This window comes from Acomys russatus, chromosome 5 (genome assembly GCF_903995435.1).
Source record: "Acomys russatus chromosome 5, mAcoRus1.1, whole genome shotgun sequence".
NCBI lineage: Eukaryota > Metazoa > Chordata > Mammalia > Rodentia > Muridae > Acomys > Acomys russatus.
In genome coordinates this window covers 21,871,398-21,891,169 of record NC_067141.1, presented here as the reverse complement: position 1 = coordinate 21,891,169, position 19,772 = coordinate 21,871,398, and the positions used below count along the sequence as shown (strand labels likewise).

Below are 19,772 nucleotides of genomic sequence, written 5' to 3'. Positions count from 1 at the left end.
TTGAGGAAAATTGGTCTTCCCAAGCATACGGAATTGGTAGCGTCTCAGTAGCAGTACAAACAGACCAGGCTCACAGTGGCAGCACTCTAGCACGAGTGAGGCCTAGGTTGCACCCTCAGCAGTGCAAACACTAATGAGGAAGACAAGTTCTATATGGTTCTTCTTCGTGGACATCATTTACGGAAAAGCAAACAAAATCCCAAACTCCCAATCTCAGAAGGGTTTTTAGTTTGTTTTTTGAGACAAGGTTTCTCTAAATTATGTTGGCCATCCTGGACTCACTTTGTAGACCAGGCTGGCCTTGAACTCACAGCAATCCGCCTGCCTCAGCCTCCCGAGTGCTGAGATTAAAGGTGTGCGCCACCACTGCCCCCGGCCAGAAGGGTTTTAGTTTCCTGGAACACATCAACACAACAGCCTATATGTATGTCAAGGACCACACTAAGTGAAAAAGCCAATTTCCAAAGGTCACATACTGTACAGTTCCATTTGTGTGACATCCTTGAGATCACCAAATTACAGAGCTGGAGAGCAGATTAGCAGCAGTTGTCATGGTGGGAGGCGGTGGGTGTGGCTATGAGCTAATGCCAGGGAGCTTCATGGTAACAGAACAGAGCAGTCCCTCACAGAGGCGGAAGTCACCTGAAGCTACTCCAACTATAACCACACAGCATCTCACAAGCTCAGATACACATGAGGACAGGTAAAACTACTGGCAACTAGGGGCTGAAATACTCAAGGACTTGGGTTCAATCCCCAGCATCAATAAACAATCAAAATAATGATATCTAATTAGCCCAATGGTTTGTACTAATGTCAGTTTTCCCATGTTGGAAATACCCTAATTACAAAAGATGTCCACATCAGGAAAGGTGGTGTGAAGGATGCCAAAGACCTTCCTGTCAATTTCTTCACAACTTCCTATGAATCTATAATTATTTCAAAATAAGAAAATTTTTTGAGATTTATTTATTGTGTATGAGTGCTTTATCTGCAGAAGAGGGTATCAGATAACATTATAGATGGTTGTGAGCCACCATGTCGTTGCTGGGAATTGAACTCAGGACCTCTGGAAGAGCAGGAGGTGCTCTTCACCACTGAGCCATTTCTCCAGCCCAAGAAATTATTTTAACTTGGACAAAAAAAAAAAAACCTTCAATTTCCCTTTATCAGCATGTGCCACAGCTAACATGCCTCCATGTTCCAGGCATGGAGCTCAGGTCATCAGGTTTCGTAGTTAGTACCTTACCAGTAGAGCTATCTTACCAGCCCAAAATGTTTTTCATGACAACTTAAGAAGGAGAAATGGGCCGAGTGGTGGTGATGCATGCCTTTAATCCCAGCACTTAGGAAGCAGAGGCTGGTGGATCTCTGTGAGTTGGAGTCACTCTGGTCTACAAAGTGAGTCCAGGACAGCCAAGACTACACAGAGAAACCCTGTCTTGAGAAGGGGGGGCGGGGAAGAATGCTGGCTGCTCTTGCAGAGGATACAGGTTCAATTCTTAGCACCCATATGACTGCTAAAAACTACCTATAACTCCAGTTCCAAGGGATCTGATGTCCTCTTCTGGCTTCCACAGGCACCAGGCACACATGTGGCATACAGACAGACATTATAGATAAATAGATAGATAGACAGACAGACAGACGTTATTTAAATAAGAAAGAAACAAGCTGAGATGGCCCAGCAATTAAGAACACTTGCTACTCTTGGGAAGGACACAGGTTCTGTTCCCAGGAACCACCAAGCACACCTCTCAGTCCTGTTTCAGGGAATACAAGACCTTCTGACCTCTCCCAACTCGCTCATGTACATGATACACATATAAACAAGCAGACACATACACACATAAAATAAATAAATAAATAAATAAAGGCAAGAGAAACAGAAGCAATTTACAGGACTCTAACACACTGAAATCACTTTTCTGAATTCACAGGCTCTAGCTAAAGCAGACCAGGAAAGAGCAAGTTATTTTTATGAGACTAAATGTTTCTGTTACCTGAGCTGCAAAGCTACAGATCTAAGCCACAGGAAGCAGGTTGGTGGCTACCGTGCTAAAAGAGTAAGCTAGTAACTGAAGCCATAGCCTCCCAGCTCACACATCCCTTTGCTCCCCTTGACCCTTCCCTTCCTCTCAGTGCTCATTCAACACAGGCCTTCAAAGAGAGAAAGGCCAGATTAAAATACACACACACACACACACACACACACACACACACACACTGCTGAAACAGACATGAAGCAGGCTTTGAAGACACTTCAGCTTATAACTAACCCTTTGAGAACCAAAGCTCACTGAATGGCAGCTTCCAGCTACAGGGCTGGTAGCAGAGCCAGGATCCAGCACAGCGCCTTGGAGGCTGACCTGGGACCCCCTCTCCACGGAGCTACCCCTCACTCTCATCATGAGAAAACAGTAAACACAAAATCAGGAAAAGGGGAAGCGGTGATCCCCCTGGGGCCCACCCCCCTGGGTCTAGGGATCAAGTTCACCCAGCTCTGGTTCTCCACTCCCAAGTGAGAACTTCTGTGCCTTGCTTGGAGCTGACTCACTCACAGAGCACATATTGTGTGCCAGACACTGAGGGGCACGAAAAGGGTGAAGTGAAGAGCAAGGCACAGAGAGCCCTTACTTCGGCGCTTCCTGTACAGCAGGACATAAGACTCCACTGGCACTGGAAAAGACAGCATTACAACAGAGGGCACTGCTCCAGAGAGCAGGGCCACAGTGTTGAGAGAGACCTGACAGCAAGGCAGGAAGGTACTTCTGAGACAACGGCTGGATCACACAGAGACCTGGCCCTCAGAGAGGCAGGCCCAGGTACCAGGTACCCCCTCTTCCAATGGCTCCTCTGGGGTGGTCTTGCACATTTCATACACCTCTGGGGAACAATTTACCACTGTTACAACTGAGGCTCCTAGTGCTCCCAAACATCCTCTGAAACAAAGAACTGTCCCCCCAGCAAAAATGCCAATCATCCCCCAAAGATCAGCTGTGCCAAGGGAGGGAAGGCTTGCTCTCCAGTCAGCCAATAAGTTATTTACCAAGTTCTCACTATGTGCTACCTCTGATCAAACACAGGACACCCATCCAACAAGTGGTAACTAGTTGGGTGAGAAACTGGCTTTCACTCTTAATGTCCTGTATAGTACAATCCTCTTCAGAAAACAGAAGGATGGAGCTGGGGAGATGGCTGGGGGAAGTGTGTGTAAAGATACTTGCTACCACCCTAAAAATGAAAGGGGGAAAGGGACTTCTGAGAGACAATTGTCCTCTGACCACCACAAAGACATCATGGGTGAATACGCCTACACAGACAGACAGACAGACACACACACACACACACACACATACTTAAGGTTTTTTTTACAAAAATTTAAAGAAAATAAAAAATACAGCATGACTATGAATGTTACTGTCTAAATTTTTGGTAAGCTCTGATCAAAGGATGCCTGTATCTTTGCAGAGCAGAGAGGGACAGAAATCTATTCTTCCAGAGTCCTACAGACCCGACAGGCAAGCTGGGGTCCTGCACCTGAGTCTTGGAGAATACAGTATAAAATGAAGTGTTTAACATGACGACAGCAATAATCAAAATTCCTCAGGACACATATTAATCTCTAAAGTAACAAAAATCATGGAGTCAGCTATTTGCTGGACACCAAGAAAAAAATAAAAATAAACAACTGACAGGAAAATGGTTTTCTTCTCCCCAGTAAGGGGGTGTCTGATAGCTCTCAGAAGTTTCTGTAAGCCAAAGTCCTGGGCACCCGCCCTACCTGACCTTTAACCTTCCGACCCATTTCACTTTGAGCGGACTTTTTTTTTTTTCCACCCAGGGGACACTGGCTACAGAACTGCTCAGCAGAAAAGCAAGCGCAGCTTCCAGCATCCACACCCGACTGCTGCCGGTTCCCTGGGGGAATGAGTCACTTTAATCGCAGTGGGTGAGATCTAATCATCGTCCAACACGCCGCCTGAATTGGGTCCTAGGCTTACGGTGTCCCGATCCCCGTCCAAAGAGAAAAATCCACGCTATTTTGGAAAAGGCTGGGTTAAAGGCTCCATTACTAGAAAGACCAAGATGACATCATGCTGGGGAGGGGCGTCTTGGGCCGGAAGCCCCTCGACCGTGCCACAAACCCCACAGACACCCCGCCCCGCACTCCCGTCGCTACCCCTAGATTTCAAGACACCTAAACCCCGCACCTCAGTCTTAACACCCACAGACAGTCCCTAGCCGTCCAAACCCATACACACTTGTACCCACTCCACCAAGGGTCCGCAACCCGAGATCTCTACCTAACACCTCTGCTCTTACCTCAACCCCACTGCCAGATTTACATCTCCAGGACCCTGCCCCGCACGCTGGCATGAATCACCATTCCAAACCCCACGGTGAGGTCGGGACCAGGAACACCAACACCAACACCCAAGTCTGGGCCCCCGCAGCAGGCAACTAACTCCCGCCAGATGTGCACCCTGGACGCGCGCTCTGCACCCTAAGCGCCCACGCGGGACCCCCGCCCCACCGCGCGATCTGCACCCCGCAGCCCTCCTTCCCAGGCCTGCGCCCACCCGCGCGCCCACCCACAAGCCCCTCCCTGTCGGGGCCGAACCCCCAGGCCCCCGGCCGCACCTGCGGACCCCCGGCCGCGCCCCCGCTCAGGCCCGCCCGGCGTCTGGCACTTACAGTTGCGGATGTCGGAGATGAAGACCGCTAGGCCTCGCATCCCCTCGCCCTTGGATACGGCCGGCATCTTTGCGTCCCGGGAGCGGTCTCGGCGGCTGGCTGGAAGAAAGCGGGCGCGGCCGTCACGCCGAGGAGCCCAGGAGCGCGGACCCGCCTAGCCACAGCCGCCTTGGGCCCCCGAGCGCCGCTCGCTGGGTCGCGCGCGCGAGCACGCACGACGCACGCGCCGGCGCGCACGCTGAGCCTCGCGCCCGGCGACGGGCGGTGCGAGAGAGGGCGTGCGCATTCTCGCGGTGCTGGGATGCGGGGGGGGGGGGGGGGGGCGTGGCGCGGTATGGGGCTGGATCACCGCCAGGAGAACCCGAGACGTTCGGAGCGCGCAGGCGCTGCGCCTCCTGTTATCAAAAATCTTTCCAATGTATACCTGCGTAGCCCCGGATCTGGCTTTCTCGGGTTAGCCCGGCTTTACGTAGACAGGGACACTGACACCAGTGCGGGAACTGCCCTGTGTCACACATGAACTGGGTTGGGAACCTGCACTAGCACCTGCAAACCGGCCCCAGAGCCATGGCGGTAGGACTGACCCATTTCCCCAAGCCACCGACGTGAAGCTGGAGGCTCTTGCAAGCCTCAAAGCCAGGACCTAAGGAAACGCTGCTTAGGTCACCACTTTCCTTACAAATGGGGAAACTGAGGCCTGAAGACAGACTAGCCACCCTTGCTGAGATGGCTGCTGTCCGGGGTACAACCTCTCAGCGCCTACCCAGGCCCCTTTGCTTTTCGCTTTTGCTCCCTTCTTCTGCTCTCTAGAGAGATGAGCCCGTTGGATCCTTCCTATGGCCCCATTTTGCAGAGGACCCGGCCCGGCCCAACACTACGAGAAATGAAAAGAAGGGTGGCCCTTCCCCAGCTCTCTTCTGTGAACCCAGATGTCTTTGAAATAGAAGCACCTCATCACAGGTGGCTATCGTGGCCTAGGCAGGACTTTGTCCTTTCTCATTCTCTGTTACACAGTCGGGGTGGAGCGGAGCCAGGAGAGGTCAGGACCCTCCTGTGAATCAGGCGCCCCACTAAGGCCCCAGGACTAGTGGAAGAAACTGAGAACGTAATAAGCCAAAACTCTGGCAAGGCTACTGAGTTTGCCTGACGAAATTCTAAGAGACAAAGGACCAGCAGCAGGGAATAAACTTCCCACAGCCACCTTTTGGCAGAGGTGTTTAGTCTCCAGCTTGTCCGCCCCATGAAAAGGATGCTTACAAGCTACATGAGGAGCACTGGGCAGGCAGCAGTAGGAACCCCTAATGCCTGTGTCCAGACAGGAAAGGTCTCAGACTCCTCCATGGCACTAACTGAGATTAACCACAGTCACCCTATCTGTGATTATTAATATTTTAAAATACATTTTATTGTAATTTTATCATAACGTATTTATTGAGGGGTATGCAACGTGAAGCTCAGAGGACGCCATCCATCTTGTGAGTCCCAGGAAGAACCTTTACCTGCTGAGCCATCACCTCAGAAGATTGTTTGTTGTAAATTTGATGGCATTTACAATCATCGTGAAAACAAGTATCTGGGCACGCCTGTTAAGAAGTTTCTAGATTAGCTTGGTTGAGATCAATAAAAAAGAAGAGGAACTGAGCAGCACCATTCATCTGTTTTCTGGCTGTAATGACAATGTGACCAGATGCCTAAGCTCTTACAAACCATGACTTCCCACCAGGAGACTATATCTTCCAACTGTGAGCTTCGACAAAACCTCCTTTTCTTGTTTTGTTTTGTTTTGATTTTTATTGTTGTTGTTGAGACAGAGACCCTCTGTGTTATCCTTGGCTGTCCTGGGCTCACTTTGTAGACCAGGCTGGCCTCGAACTCACAGCTATCCACCTGCCTCTGCCTCCCAAGTGCTGGGACTAAAGGCGTGCGCCACCATGCCCGGCCAAAAACTTCCTTTTTTTAACTTGCTTTTGTCACATTAAAAAAAAAAAGTAACTAATATGGTCTCACACAAGTGTGGCACATCAGGCCTGACAAGTGGCCTTAGGAAAGCCTCCACCTCCAGCCAGCACCTTTGCCCTCCCAGATGCACAAGCCCCCGGAGCACTTTCCCCATCCAAGCCTTCATCCTGAGCACATGACCCTTCCAAACAACTGGCTGACAGAGAGGCTGTCTTTGGTAACAGTCAGCCCTTGGGGACAATTCCATTTAAGTTGTCTAAACTAGAGACTTGTCACATCAGCCTCATCACCGTTTCCCCCAAGGGACAGATGGCACTGAGAGCCCTGTCTTCCTCCGTAACCACTAGGACCGAAGGGTCCTGCGAGCTCCAGCTGCAGGTATATAGGGAGCGGAGCCCAGCATCCCGGACAGACAGCTTCTGAGCCACTGGCTGGCCTTGTCTGTCTCTGTGCTCACCTGTATCTGTTCTCACCTGCCAGGTTTGCAAATGGCCCAGTTTCCTTTCTAGAGTCTCTTCAGTAGGTTACAGATAACGAACCTTACAGAATGTTGGGGTTCTTTGCCTAGTATAGGTGTGGCTAGGTCCTAAGTATATTGAAGGACAGGGAAGCAGAAGTCCTCAGACCCAGTGGCTTTCTCTGCAATTAATTACCTGTGGTCATCAGAAATGACAAGGAGAGCCAGGCGTGGTGGCCCATGCCTGTAATCCCAGCACTCGGGAGGCAGAGGCAGGTGGATCTCTGTGAGTTCGAGGCCAGCCTGGTCTACAAAGTGAGTCCAGGACAGCCAAGGCTGCACCAAGAAACCCTGTTTCGAAAAACCAAAAAAAAAAAAAAAAAAAAAAAAGAAAGAAAGAAAAGAAGTGACAAGGATCCAGGTATGGTGATGGCTCATGCCTTTAATCCCAGCACTCTGGAGGTAGAGGCAGGTGGGTCTCTATAAATTCAAGGTCAGCCTGGTCTACAGAGCTAGTTCTAGGACAGCCAGGGCTACACAAAGAAACCCTATCTTGAAAAAGAGAAAAGTGACAAGGACTCAGGCAGGGAAGGCTAGGTCCTGAAAGCACGCTAATCCCTGCCTCAAATGATGTGCAGACATGGAGGCATTCAAAACCTCTGAAGTGGTTAGTGGTGGAACAAGGCACCATGCACATGATTCTCCATGACAACAGAGAAATAAAACAAACGTCATTAAGCATGGTGGTTCATACCTTGTAATCCCAGCTACTTAGGATGCTAAGGAAAGAGGATTGGAGGTATAAGACCAGACAGGCAAGTTAATGAGACTGTCTCAAAATTAGTTTTGGTGTAGACAGGGTCTCGTGGGACTCAGGCTGGCCTCAAACTTGCTATGTAGATGACAGTGGCCTTGAAAAGAGTCTTTTTAATAGCTGATGCTGTAGTTTAGAGGCAAGGTACTCACTTCATGTAGAGATGAGGCCGTGCCCTGTTCTAAGTTACTACATATTATGTGGAGCCATGGCTTTGAGGCTGAGTCTTGCCTTGGGTGACTCCATTTTACAAGCGGCGTTTGGCGCTATTCTGAATGCAGATACCGAGGCAGGGAGACTCTGTATCTCGTTCATGCACAGGGGCACCACCACCTTTCCAGCACCACCCATGAGGCACAGCCTGATAATGACATTCCTAACAAGTTGCAAGGTCACCACCTATGAGCTTGCTGAAGTACGTTGGAACACTGGGACACATGAGAGCAATAAAACGGTCTCAGAAAAGCCAAGTCTTGCTGGTTGGTGGCATTGTATACCTTTAATCCCAACACTCAGGAAGCAGAGGTAGGTGAATCTCTTGGTTGGAGACTAGTTTGGTCCAGGGCTACACAGAGAAACCTTGCCTGGGAGCCTGGGAGGAGGGGTGTAGAAAAGCCAGGCAGGTCTTTTTTTTTTTTTTTTTTTTTTTTGGTTTTTCGAGACAGGGTTTCTCTGTGTAGCCTTGACTGTCCTGGACTCTCTTTGTAGACCAGGCTGGCCTCGAACTCACAGCGATCTGCCTGCCTCTGCCTCCCGAGTGCTGGGCTTAAAGGCGTGCGCCACCACGCCTGGCCCAGGCAGGTCTTTTTTGTTGGTTTCTTTGTTTGTTGTTTGTTTGTTTTTTCAAAGCATGGTTTCTCTGTGTAGCCCTGGCTGTCCTGGACCTTGCTCTGTAAAACAGACTACCCTTAATCTAAGAGATCTGCCTGCCCCTGCCCCTGCCCCTGGCCAGCATGCCAAGGCTTTTGAATGTATTGAATTCACCAGACCAAAAAGGATGCAATTCCTTACCCTGGATCGCTTAAAAGAAAAGACACCTAACACTATCACAGTAGTAGTGGTGCTAGAGATATGAGCCAATAAACTGTCACCTGACCATCCCATGCAGAATGTGCCTCAAGGGATGGATAAGCAAAAAAAAAAAAAAAAAAAAAAAAAAAATCCTTATTGTCCCTTGGGGCTTTGGCTTAGCATGATATCTACTTGTCACTGTCCACTCCAACTTCAGTCTGTCCATCAGTCCTTCTGGAGTCATCTTTCCATCTGGACCCAGGCCTACTCTTTACCTCCATGGCCGTGCACATGGCCAGCAGCTCTCCCTTTGGGTTTGTTCATTTCCTATCTAACTGCATGCATAGAAGCGTTTGCCTCTGTCTTCAGTAAGGCTTCTTTGAATATAGAGGCCTCTTCACCTCTGTAAAGTGGTAAATAATAGAAACCTTCCATAGGGCTACTCTTGCTGCAATGGAACACCATGGCCAAAAACAGCGATTTGGGGAAGGCAGGAAAATCAAACCTGGCCTTGAACTTAGAGATCTACCAGTCTCTGCCTCCTGAGTGCTTGGAGTAAAGGAAGCAACACTAAACTCATGTCAACCTGCTTTCTTATAGAACCTAGCACCACCAGCCCAGTGCCAGAGGTGCCCCCACCCACAATGTGCTGGGCCTTCCTATATCAATCACTAATTAAGAAAATGCCCTTAGCCTGTAGTGGTGGCACAAGCCTTTAATCCCAGGGTTTCTCTGTGTAGCCTTGGCTGTCCTGGACTCACTTTATAGACCAGGCTGGCCTCAATCTCACATTGATCCATCAGCCTCTGCCTCCTGAGTGCTGGGATTAAAGGCGTGCTCCACCACGCCCGGCCAGCAACCAGTTCTTTTAACCACTGGGCCAAGTCTCCAACTCCCTTATTTCTTTAATGTATGTTTGGTTTTGCTCCTGTTTTCAGTTTTGGGATGAGGGAGGGGGTGTTTGTTGTTGTTTTGGTTTAGTTAGTTTTTTTTAAAGATTTATTTATTTATTATTATGTATACAGAGTTCTGCCTGCATGTACATCTGTAGGCCAGAGGAGGCCATCAGATCATATTATAGATGGTTGTGAGCCACCATGTGGTTGCTGGGAATTGAACTCATGACCTCTGCAAAAACAGTCAGCGCTCTCAACCGCTGAGCCATCTCTCCAGCCCTACTTTGTTTTATTTTGTTTTAAGACCTTCTCCTGTAGTCCAGGCAGGCCTCAAACTCACTATGGGGCCAAGAATGAGCTTCAACTCCTAATTTTCCTGCCTTTACTTCCCAAATGCCACCACATCCAGCTCCCTTTAACTCTGTTTTTTGGGGGGCAGTGGGGCGTGGTTTTGAGATGATCTTTCTGTGTTAGCCTTGTAGACCAGGCAGGCCTTGAACTCACAACGATGCGCCTGCCTCTGCCTCCCAAGTGCTAAGATTAAAGGTGTTTACCAGGCTGGGCGTGGTGGCTCACGCCTTTAGTCCCAGCATTCGGGAGGCAGAGACAGGCGGATCTCTGTGAGTTCAAGGCCAGCCTGGTCTACAAAGGGAGTCCAGGACAGCCAAGGATAAACAGAGAAACCCTGTCTCGAAAAACCAAAATAAATAAATAAATAAATAAATAAAGGTGTGTACCACCACGCCTGAGCACTCCCTTTAACTCTATTAGCCTAGATTCTGTGACCTACATTCTGACATTGTGGAAAGACACACACACACACACACACACACACACACACACACACACACACACACGAGTTCGTTTGTGTGTGTGTGTGTGTGTTGCTCTGTGATATGTAATATGTGATCTGAAAGTTAATACTAGTAATAAATACTGAAACAAACAAACAAGCAACAACAAAAACCCACTGGAGATAAAGCTCAGTTGGTAGATATTTGCCTAACATGCCGAAGCCCTGGCTTTGATACATAAAGCTGGGCATGATGGTGCTTACCTATATGAAGAGCACTGGAAAAATGGAGACAGGAGGATCAGGAAGTTTAAAGTCATATTCTCCTTGGCAAGTTCAAACACAGCCTGGGCTGTGCGATACCCTGTTGCTAAAAATAAAAGATTGGTATGAAAGAAACTGTAGGGACTAGAGGGACGGTCCAGTAGTTAAGAGCACTTGTTGTTCTTGAAGAGGGCCTGGGAAGTAGAAGTCCTCAGACCCAGTGGCTATCTCTGCAATTAGATAATTACCTGTGGTCGTCAGAAACGACAAGGAGAGCCAGGGTGTGGTGGCCCATGCCTGGAATCCCAGCACTCGGGAGGCAGAGGCAGGTGGATCGCTGTGAGTTCAAGGTCAGCCTGGTCTACAAAGTGAGTCCAGGACAGCTAAGGATATACAGAGAAACTCTGTCTTGGGGGGGATATATCTAACACAATGGAAAGGCATAAACACATCCAGTTTGGGCAGCCCAGCATCCCTCTCTTTACTGCTGTTATCAAATACAATTAAGATGCCAGAAATTCCCAGAATTAATGCAAAGAAAGGAATTTGCAGATTTCAATGCTTGAACCTGTCTGGCAACTCCTTTGACTTTGGGAGTGTATCAGACACTGAAAGGGGGGACTGGAGAGATGGCTCGGTGCTTAAGGGCATTGCCTGCTCCTCCAAAGGACCTGGGTTCAGTTCCCAGCACCCACATGGCAGCTCACAACTGTCTGTAGCTCCAAGATCTGACACCCTCACACTAATGCACATAAATTAAAATTAAATTAAAAAAAAAAAAAGACACTGAAAGGATATTCTCAGGCTCCTGAAGATCATCCCTGGAAGCTGCTGGAAATGGTGGCAAAGCTGAGATCCCTGCTTTCAGTTCTAATTGGGTTTTGTTTTTTGTTTTTTGTTTGGTTTGGTTTGGTTTTGGTTTTTCGAGACAGGGTTTCTCTGTGTAGCCTTGGCTGTCCTGGACTCACTTTGTAAACCAGACTGGTCTCAAACTCACATCAATCCGCCTACCTCTGCCTCCTGAGTGCTGGGATTGCAGGTGTGGGCCACTATGTTTGTGAGGCAGGAACTATGGAGGACTTGCTTACAGGTTGGTGTACTTACAGCTGTGAATAATCAAACGGAGATACCATTTCCATTACAGCTGTAGACCTGCCAATCTCCATTACTGCTGTAGACCTGCCGATCTCCATTACAGCTGTAGACCTGCCGATCTCCATTACAGCTGTAGACCTGTCGATCTGTTAACACTTTCTGAATCTCACTCCTTTAAGCTGCTGGGCAGAGCAGTTAAAGAAGTCTGTGTTGGGGCAGGGCGTGGTGTCTCAAAAAAACCAAAAACCAAAAAAAAAGAGAAAAAAAAGAAAAAGAAAAAGAGAAGCAAGTGCCTTCCTCAGCTCCTGAGCCATCTCTCTCTAGCTCTTCTGTCCTTGCTTGCTTGCTTCCTTCCTTCCTTTCTTTTTTTAAAAAAAAATTTATTTTACATGTATGGGTATTTTACCTCTGTGTAATGTCTGCACACCGTATGTGTGCTTGGTGTCCATAGAGGTTTGTAGAAGCATTGGGTTCCCTGGAACTAGGTGGTAATAAACCATATTGTGAGTGCTGAGAACTGATCCTGGGTCCTTAGAAGAGCAGCAAGTACTCTTAAGTGCTGAGCCATTTCTCTAGCTTTCTTGTTCTGTTTAGAGAAGATCTCAAGGTAGCCAGTCTAGTTTTGAACTAGTGACTTAAGCTTTTGACTGCTGGAATTGCACCATGTAAACCACCATCCCCGGCGCACTGTTCTGAGTCTGAGGATCAACCTAGAGCCTTGTGCACATTATGCAAACCCCCAGCGCTACCCTCTCCTTTTCTACTGTCTGAGAACGACAGGTGAAACATCCATTCAGAAGCCAGAGACAACTGATGTGTGTTGGGGGGACACAGAACCCTCTGCAAGCCCTGCAGTATGGACCAGTGGACATTCCATAAGAGAACAATAAAAGTCTCCTTATTTAAGTCACTCTATCTGAAGTCCCCCTGTTAATCAGCTTGGCCTCTGTCCACATGCACTTTGAGAAAACAAAGGGCTTTTAGCCAGGTCAGCAGCTATGGGTGCGGGCCTGAGCTGATGGGATTTGTTGCAGGAGGAGGAGAAACTGTTTCCCTTGGAGTTTCTAGCAAGGAAACTCATGCTGATTCAGAGAGAATTTTAACAGTGCGACCTAACATCCCTGCTGATAGTGGGGCAGCCTGGGACATGACCACAGGAAGAGCTGCCCTTCCCCAGGAAAAGGCATTGATTTGTGTCATGGCTGAATTTACACACTTCCGTTTGTTTCATCTTTTCTGCAAACTGTAAGGCTGAGGGACTAGGGGTACAGCTCAGTCAGTAAAGTGCTTGCCTTGAGGACCTAAACCTGACGCAGGTACCTATGTAAAACACTGGCCTCGCTGGCATGCCTGGAAACTCAGCACAAAGGGGGAGGTAGAGGCAGGAGGATGGTGGAGGGCTTGCTAGCCTGCCTGGCTAGCCTAGTTAATAGCTTCAGGCCATTGACAGACCCTGGCTGGAAGAAAGAAGATGGCATTTCTGAGGATGATGCCCAAGGTTTTCCTTTGTCTTCCACATGCATGCGTGCGCGTGCGCGCACACACACACACACACTATGGACACAGGCAAACAGGCATACACACACATACATAATAAAAACTTGTAAGAGTACTATAGGAAAGGTGAAGAGAGATTAAAGTTTTGGTTTCTTCTAGTTCAGGTTTGGCTAACCTGTAATCAATCTCATGCTCTTTATCAAGTTTTGGTCTCTTGTTTTTGTTTGTTTGTTTTTCAAGACAGAGTTTCTCTGTGTAGCCTTGGCTGTCCTGGACTCGCTTTGTAGACCAGGCTGGGGTTGAACTCACAGCAATCCGCCTGCCTCTGCCTCCCGAGTGCTGGGATTAAAGGCATGCACCACCACGCCCAGCTTCCTATCTCTACTTCTTGCCTGGCTTGTTTTATGTCAATTAGACGCAAGAGGGAGGAACTTCAATTGAGAAAATGCCTCTACAAGATTGGGCTGTGGGCATGGTGGCCTTTAATCTCAGCACTCCGGAGGCAGAGGCAGGCGGACCTTCCATAACCAGGTCACCAGACTGGTCTACAAAATGAGTCCAGGCAGTCAGGGCTACTACCCAGAAAAGCGCTGTCTCAAAAAAAAAAAAAAAAAGGAAAGAAAAGAAAGAAGAAAGATCTGGGCGGTGGTGGTACAGGCCTTTAATCCTAGCACTCCGGAGGCAGAGGCAGGTGAATCCCTGTGAGTTCAAGGCCATCCTGGTCTACAATGCGAGTCTAGGACAGCCAAGGCTACACAGGGAAACCCTGTGTGTGGGGGAGGGGCGAAGCAAAAACAAAAAAAAGAAAGAAAGAAGAAAGCAGGTGATAAGCAGCAACCTCCATAGCCTCTTCATCAGCTCCTGCCTCCAGGTCCCTCTTCTGCCTGAGTGCCTGCCATGACCTCCTTCTGTGAGGAACTGTGATGTGGAAGTTAACCCTTTCCTCCCTACATAGTGTTTGGTCATGGTGTTTCATCACAGCAATAGAAACCCTAAGACAGCCCCTTCAGTACTGGGATAAGGGATGTCACTGTGCCCATCTTCTTCTTCACTTGGTTTCTAGAGACTGAAATCAGGTGCCCACACAACAAACAGTCCCAACAGAGCACGGCTTACCACAGCTCCTTGTTTGTTTCCTCTGATGGGGAGGGGGGTGTTTGAGGTAAGTCAGTCTGGCCTTGAACTTCCTATTTAACTGACGCTGACCCTGAAGTCCTGATCTTCCTGTCTTCATCTCCTAAGTGCTGGCATCACAGATGCTTGACACCACGCGTGGTAAACATTGACTTTATTCTCTCCGGTGCTGGAAATTGAACTCAAGGCCTCATACACATCAGGCAGTGTTCTATTTTCATTCTCTTGCTGTGATAAAACACCAACCATACAGGGAGTGGTGGCGCACGCCTTTAATCCCAGCACTCGGGAGGCAGAGGCAGGCAGATCTCTGTGAGTTCGAGGCCAGCCTGGTCTACAAAGCGAGTTCCAGGACAGCCAAGGCTAACACAGAGAGACCCTGTCTCAAAAAACCAAACCAAACCAAACCAAAAACACCAACCAAAGCAATGTGAGGCGGCAAAGGGTTTATTTGCCTTCTATGTCCAGGCCACAGCCCATCACTGAGGGAAGGTATGGCAAGAACTCGAGGCACAAACCTGGAGGCAGGAACCATGAAGGAGAGCTGTTTACTGGCTTGTTCTCTGGCTTACTCACAGCCTTCTGCTTAACTTTCTTTTTTTTTTTTTTTTTTTTTTTTTTTTGGTTTTTCAAGACAGGGTCTCTCTGTGTAGCCTTGGCCATCCTGGACTCACTTTGTAGACCAGGCTGCCCTCAAACTCACAATGATCTGCCTGCCTCTGCCTCCCGAGTGCTGGGATTAAAGGCGTGCGCCACCATGCCCAGCTTTAACTAACTCTCTTATTCAGCCCTAGACCTCTTGCCTAAGGATAGTGCCACCACAGTGGGCTAAGCATTATCTAGATAAGGATGACTCTGAAGTTCTGGTCCTCCTGTCTCCATGTCCCAAGTGCTGAGATTACAAGCAAATTATTCTTATGGATGTGTATGCATGTATGTCTTTTCCTGGTTTGAGGCAGGGTTTTGCTGTGTAGCCCTATACGGTTTGCCACATACTATGTAGCTCAGGCTGGCCTCAAACTCCTGGCAATTCTGCTCTGGCTTCCGGGGTGCTGGGATTTCAGGTGTGTATCATTATACATAGAACTGGCTTTTCTTTGTTTATTTTTGTTTTTTTGAGACAGGGTCAGTGCATTATTTTATTCCTGTGGTTTTGATTTTTTTATTATTACACACAAGCACACACACACACACACACACACACACACGAAACAATCAAGAATCATATAAATGTTACATTCATATTGTTTTGGCTATTATATTTGTATTTGGCAGCCTTGAAGAAAACATCTTTCCTATCTTGGTGAGTCTAAAATTCTGAATGTAAATCAATATCTATCATATCTCATCTCTAGCAACTTAAAACATCTATCTAGACCTAAAAGCATCTTAACCCCTAAACAACTAAGCTTAGTTGTAAAACTAAACTATCTGGTCTTCAACCCCATCAGAGACTTGAGAGGAATAAAATTAGTTATCTGAGTAGACAGGAAGTGCAGATCAGCAGCTTCCAAAGTGAAAAAAATTAGAGACAGTTTGCTGCCTGAACAGTCACCCAACCCTCTCTATAACATTAGAGCATCATCTTCAGCCTTCTGGTCCAGTATACCAGACAGACATATTTGGTTTAGTTTGTTTGTTTTGGTTTTTTGAGACAGGGTTTCTCTGTGTAGCTCTGGATGTCCTAGACTCTCTTTGTAGACCAGGCTGGCCTCGAACTCACAGAGATCCACCTGCCTCTGCTTCCAGAGTTCTGGGATTCTGTCACAAAAAACAAAACAAAACAAAAACCCAAAAACCAAAAAACAACAACAAAACCCTAAACTCCCCCCACAAAAACAAACATGTGCACAAACACATACATGTACACACACATTAAAAAAATTTTTGTGGGGTCTGGAGTGATGGCTCAGAGGTTAAGAACTCTGGCTACTCATCCAGAGGTCCTGAGTTCAATTCCCAGCAACCAGATAATCATCTATAATGAGTTCTCGTGCCCTCTTCAAGTGGGGAGGCACACATGCAGGCAGAACATTGTACACATAATAAATAAATCATTTTAGAAAACAGAAAATATTTTTTGTAAAAAACAAAACAAAACAAAACACAATGCTGTACAGTGCCACAGAAGCTCTACACCTGAGTCCTCTCTGCAGAGTTGAATTTCTGAGGTCTTTGTTCATTGCATCATCCCATAGCCATTACACAAACAGAACCTGCTGAGCAGGAAGGAACACCAGAGCCCTGAGGAGACTTGCATGTCAGTGGTGGAAATTACAGCTGATTCTTCACACTGAATCTTCCTCCTTTCGCAATAAGTGAACTCCTCAGCCTAACCCTAAGTGGGTGCCACTACCCAGAAGAAAGACTACATTTCCCAAGCTTCTCTGCATCTAGGCATTGCCAGGTAATAAGAGAACATGAAGGATGGAATTAATTTCTTGCGCTTTCTATAACTAGTGCTACAGTGGGCTGGCAAGCCCTGGCTCTTCTACAGTCCCAGAGTTCTCTTACACTGTTAAAAGTCCAGGATCAAGACCGGCTCATCCCAAAGCCTCCCTCATCTTTTCTGTGTGCCCTCTAGCTTGTGTCAAGATCACATATCTAAAAAATAATAATAACAGCAAAAATACTAGAAATAGTGCTTTGGGCCTTTCAACACTATTGAATGATATTGACACCAAATTGGATGTGTGGTGGAGAGAGTACCAATGGCCCCCACAGGCCTACACGTTGATGGAAGCCTTTGGGAAGGCTTAGGAAGCATGGCGTTGTTGCAGGAGATGTGTCACTGGGACTGGTGAGCTCTGAGGTCTGAAAAGACTTGTGAGATTCTCAGTGCAAGAGTCTTGCGGTTGTGCATCCAGATGTGACCTCACAGCTGTTCCTTCACTTCACCATCCAGGACTCTAACCCTCTGGAACTGTGAACCATATAAAAAACATCCTTTTATAAGCTGCGGTGGTCATGGTGTTTCATCACTGAAGTACAAAAGTAACTAAGACTGAAGTTGGGATCCGGGGGCGGTGGCATACTCTGGGAGGCAGAGGCAGGTGGATCTCTGTGGCTTTCAGGCCAGCCTGTGAGTCTAGGACAGCCAAGGCTACACAGAGAAACCCTATCTGGAAAAGCAAAAAAAAAAAAAAAAAAAAAAAAAAGACAGAAGTTGGTACTAGGAGTAGGGTATTGCTGTGACAGACCTGACCATGTGTGGGGGTTTTGTTTTGTTTTGTTTAGGAATTTGGAAGACTTTTGGACTTTGGAATAGGAAAGCAGGTAAAAGCCATTTGATGGTGGTACATGCCTTTAGTCCCAGCACTTGAGAGGCAGAGGTAGGCAGATCTCTGTGAGTTTGAGGCGAGCCTGGTCTACAGAGTGATTCCAGGACAGCCAAAGCTACACAGAGAAACCCTGTCTCAAAAACTAAAAAAAACAAAAATAGAAAAGAAAAGCAGTTAAGTCAGGTAGTGTTGGTACATACCTTTAGTGCCAGCACTTGGGAGGCAGAGGCAGGTGGACTTCTGTCAGTTCGAGGCCAGCCTGGTCTACAGAGTGAACTCTAGGACAGCCAAGGCTACACAGAGAAACCCTGTCTGGTTAAAAAAAAAAAAGCAGTTGAATACTGTAAGCAGTAAATGTAAGCAATTGCTGGAGAGATGGCTCAGAGGTAAAGAGCACTGGCTGCTCTTCCAGAGGTCCTGAATTTAATTCCCAGCAACCACATGATGGCTCACAACCATTTGTTTGTTTATTAAGATTTATCTGTTTTATGTATATGAATGCTCTGTCTTCATGCACACCAGAAGAGGGATTCAGATTCTATTACAGATGGTTATGAGTCATCGTGTGGCAGCTGGGAATTGAACTCAGGACCTCTGGGAGAGCAGCTAGTGTTCTTAACCTCCAAGCCATCACTCTTGCCCTCTGACAACCATTTTTAATGAAATCTGGTGTCCTCTTGTGTGGGCAGGCACACATGCAGCCAGAACATAATAAATAAATAAGATATTTTTTTAAATACTGTAAGCAGATGTATGTGTGTGTGTGTGTGTGTGTGTGTGTGTGTGTGTGTGTGTGTGTGTGTTTTCTTTTTCTTCCAAGACAGGGTCTCTTTGTGTAGCCTTGGCTGTCCTGTGGTCCAGGCTGGCTTAGAACTCACAAAGATCCACCTGCCTCTGCCTCCCCAAGTGCTAGGATTACAGGTGTGCACCATGTAGCCTGGCTGTAAGAAGATCTTAATGGGCCATCCTTTACATCTTGGAAGACAGCAGTGTTGACAACTATAAACTGTGAAAGCTCAGTTGAAGAGGTTTCAGAGGAAAAAGTATTAGGAACTGGGCTAGAGAAATTCTTGTGATAGTTTGGCCAAACAATGTGACTGCCTTTTGCCATTGTCCTACTAATTTGCCTAAAGCTAAACTAAAAAGTAATGGGCTAATTTCTTTGGAGGAGAGTTCAAGACAACATATCAATATTGACTCTGTTACATAGTTACTAGGAATCCCTCTTATGCAGGTCAACCATGAAAACAAAGCGACTAGGGTAAAAAGAAACACAAAATGCCCTGTCTCGAAAAAACAAAACAAAACAAAAATACAAAACGTAGTGAGAATTCTGAAATTTTGGTTTCTTTAAAAATATAGAGCCCGGTGGTGGTGGTGCACGCCTATAATCCCAGCACTGGGGAGGCAGAGGCAGGTGGATTGCTGGGAGTTCAAGGCCAGACAGCCAGTCCAGGACAGCCAAGGCTAAATAGAGAAACCCTGTCTTGGAAAAAAGAAAAAAAGAAAAAAGAAAAAAATACAAATAAGCCGAGTGGTGGTGATGCACGCCTTTAATCCCAGCACTTGGGAGGCAGAGGCAGGAGGATCTCTGTGAGTTCGAGGCCAGCCTGGTCTAGAGAGTGAGTTCTAGGACAGCCAGAGCTGTTACACAGAGAAACTCTGCCTCCAAAAACAAAAAAACAAAAACATAGAAGTATTATAAAAATGTATTTTCCTTTTAACAGCATGTGTTGGGATACTGGGATGCTTCTGGACTGTTCGCAGCAGCTGAATATGATTTGTCTCATGCTCTGGCAGATTTGTGCTTTTGCCACCTCCAGATAGTTTCTGCAGTTGTGTGATGTTTGGAATTCTGGGAACTTCTCAGAGA

The 19,772-nt window shown here is 47.3% G+C and overlaps 1 protein-coding gene across 2 annotated transcripts in view; it reads right to left on the bottom strand.

Annotated features, from left to right (window-relative positions):
* Ap2a2 (adaptor related protein complex 2 subunit alpha 2) overlaps positions 1-4,901 on the bottom strand; it is a 71,693-nt gene extending 66,792 nt beyond the window's left edge. For both annotated transcript variants that reach the window (XM_051145667.1, XM_051145668.1), the window contains exon 1: positions 4,699-4,901. In XM_051145667.1, coding sequence (XP_051001624.1) covers positions 4,699-4,765 — 67 coding nt within the window. In that variant the 5' untranslated portion in view covers positions 4,766-4,901. The remainder of the gene's footprint in view (positions 1-4,698) is intronic.
* Between the last annotated feature and the right edge of the window lie 14,871 nt (positions 4,902-19,772).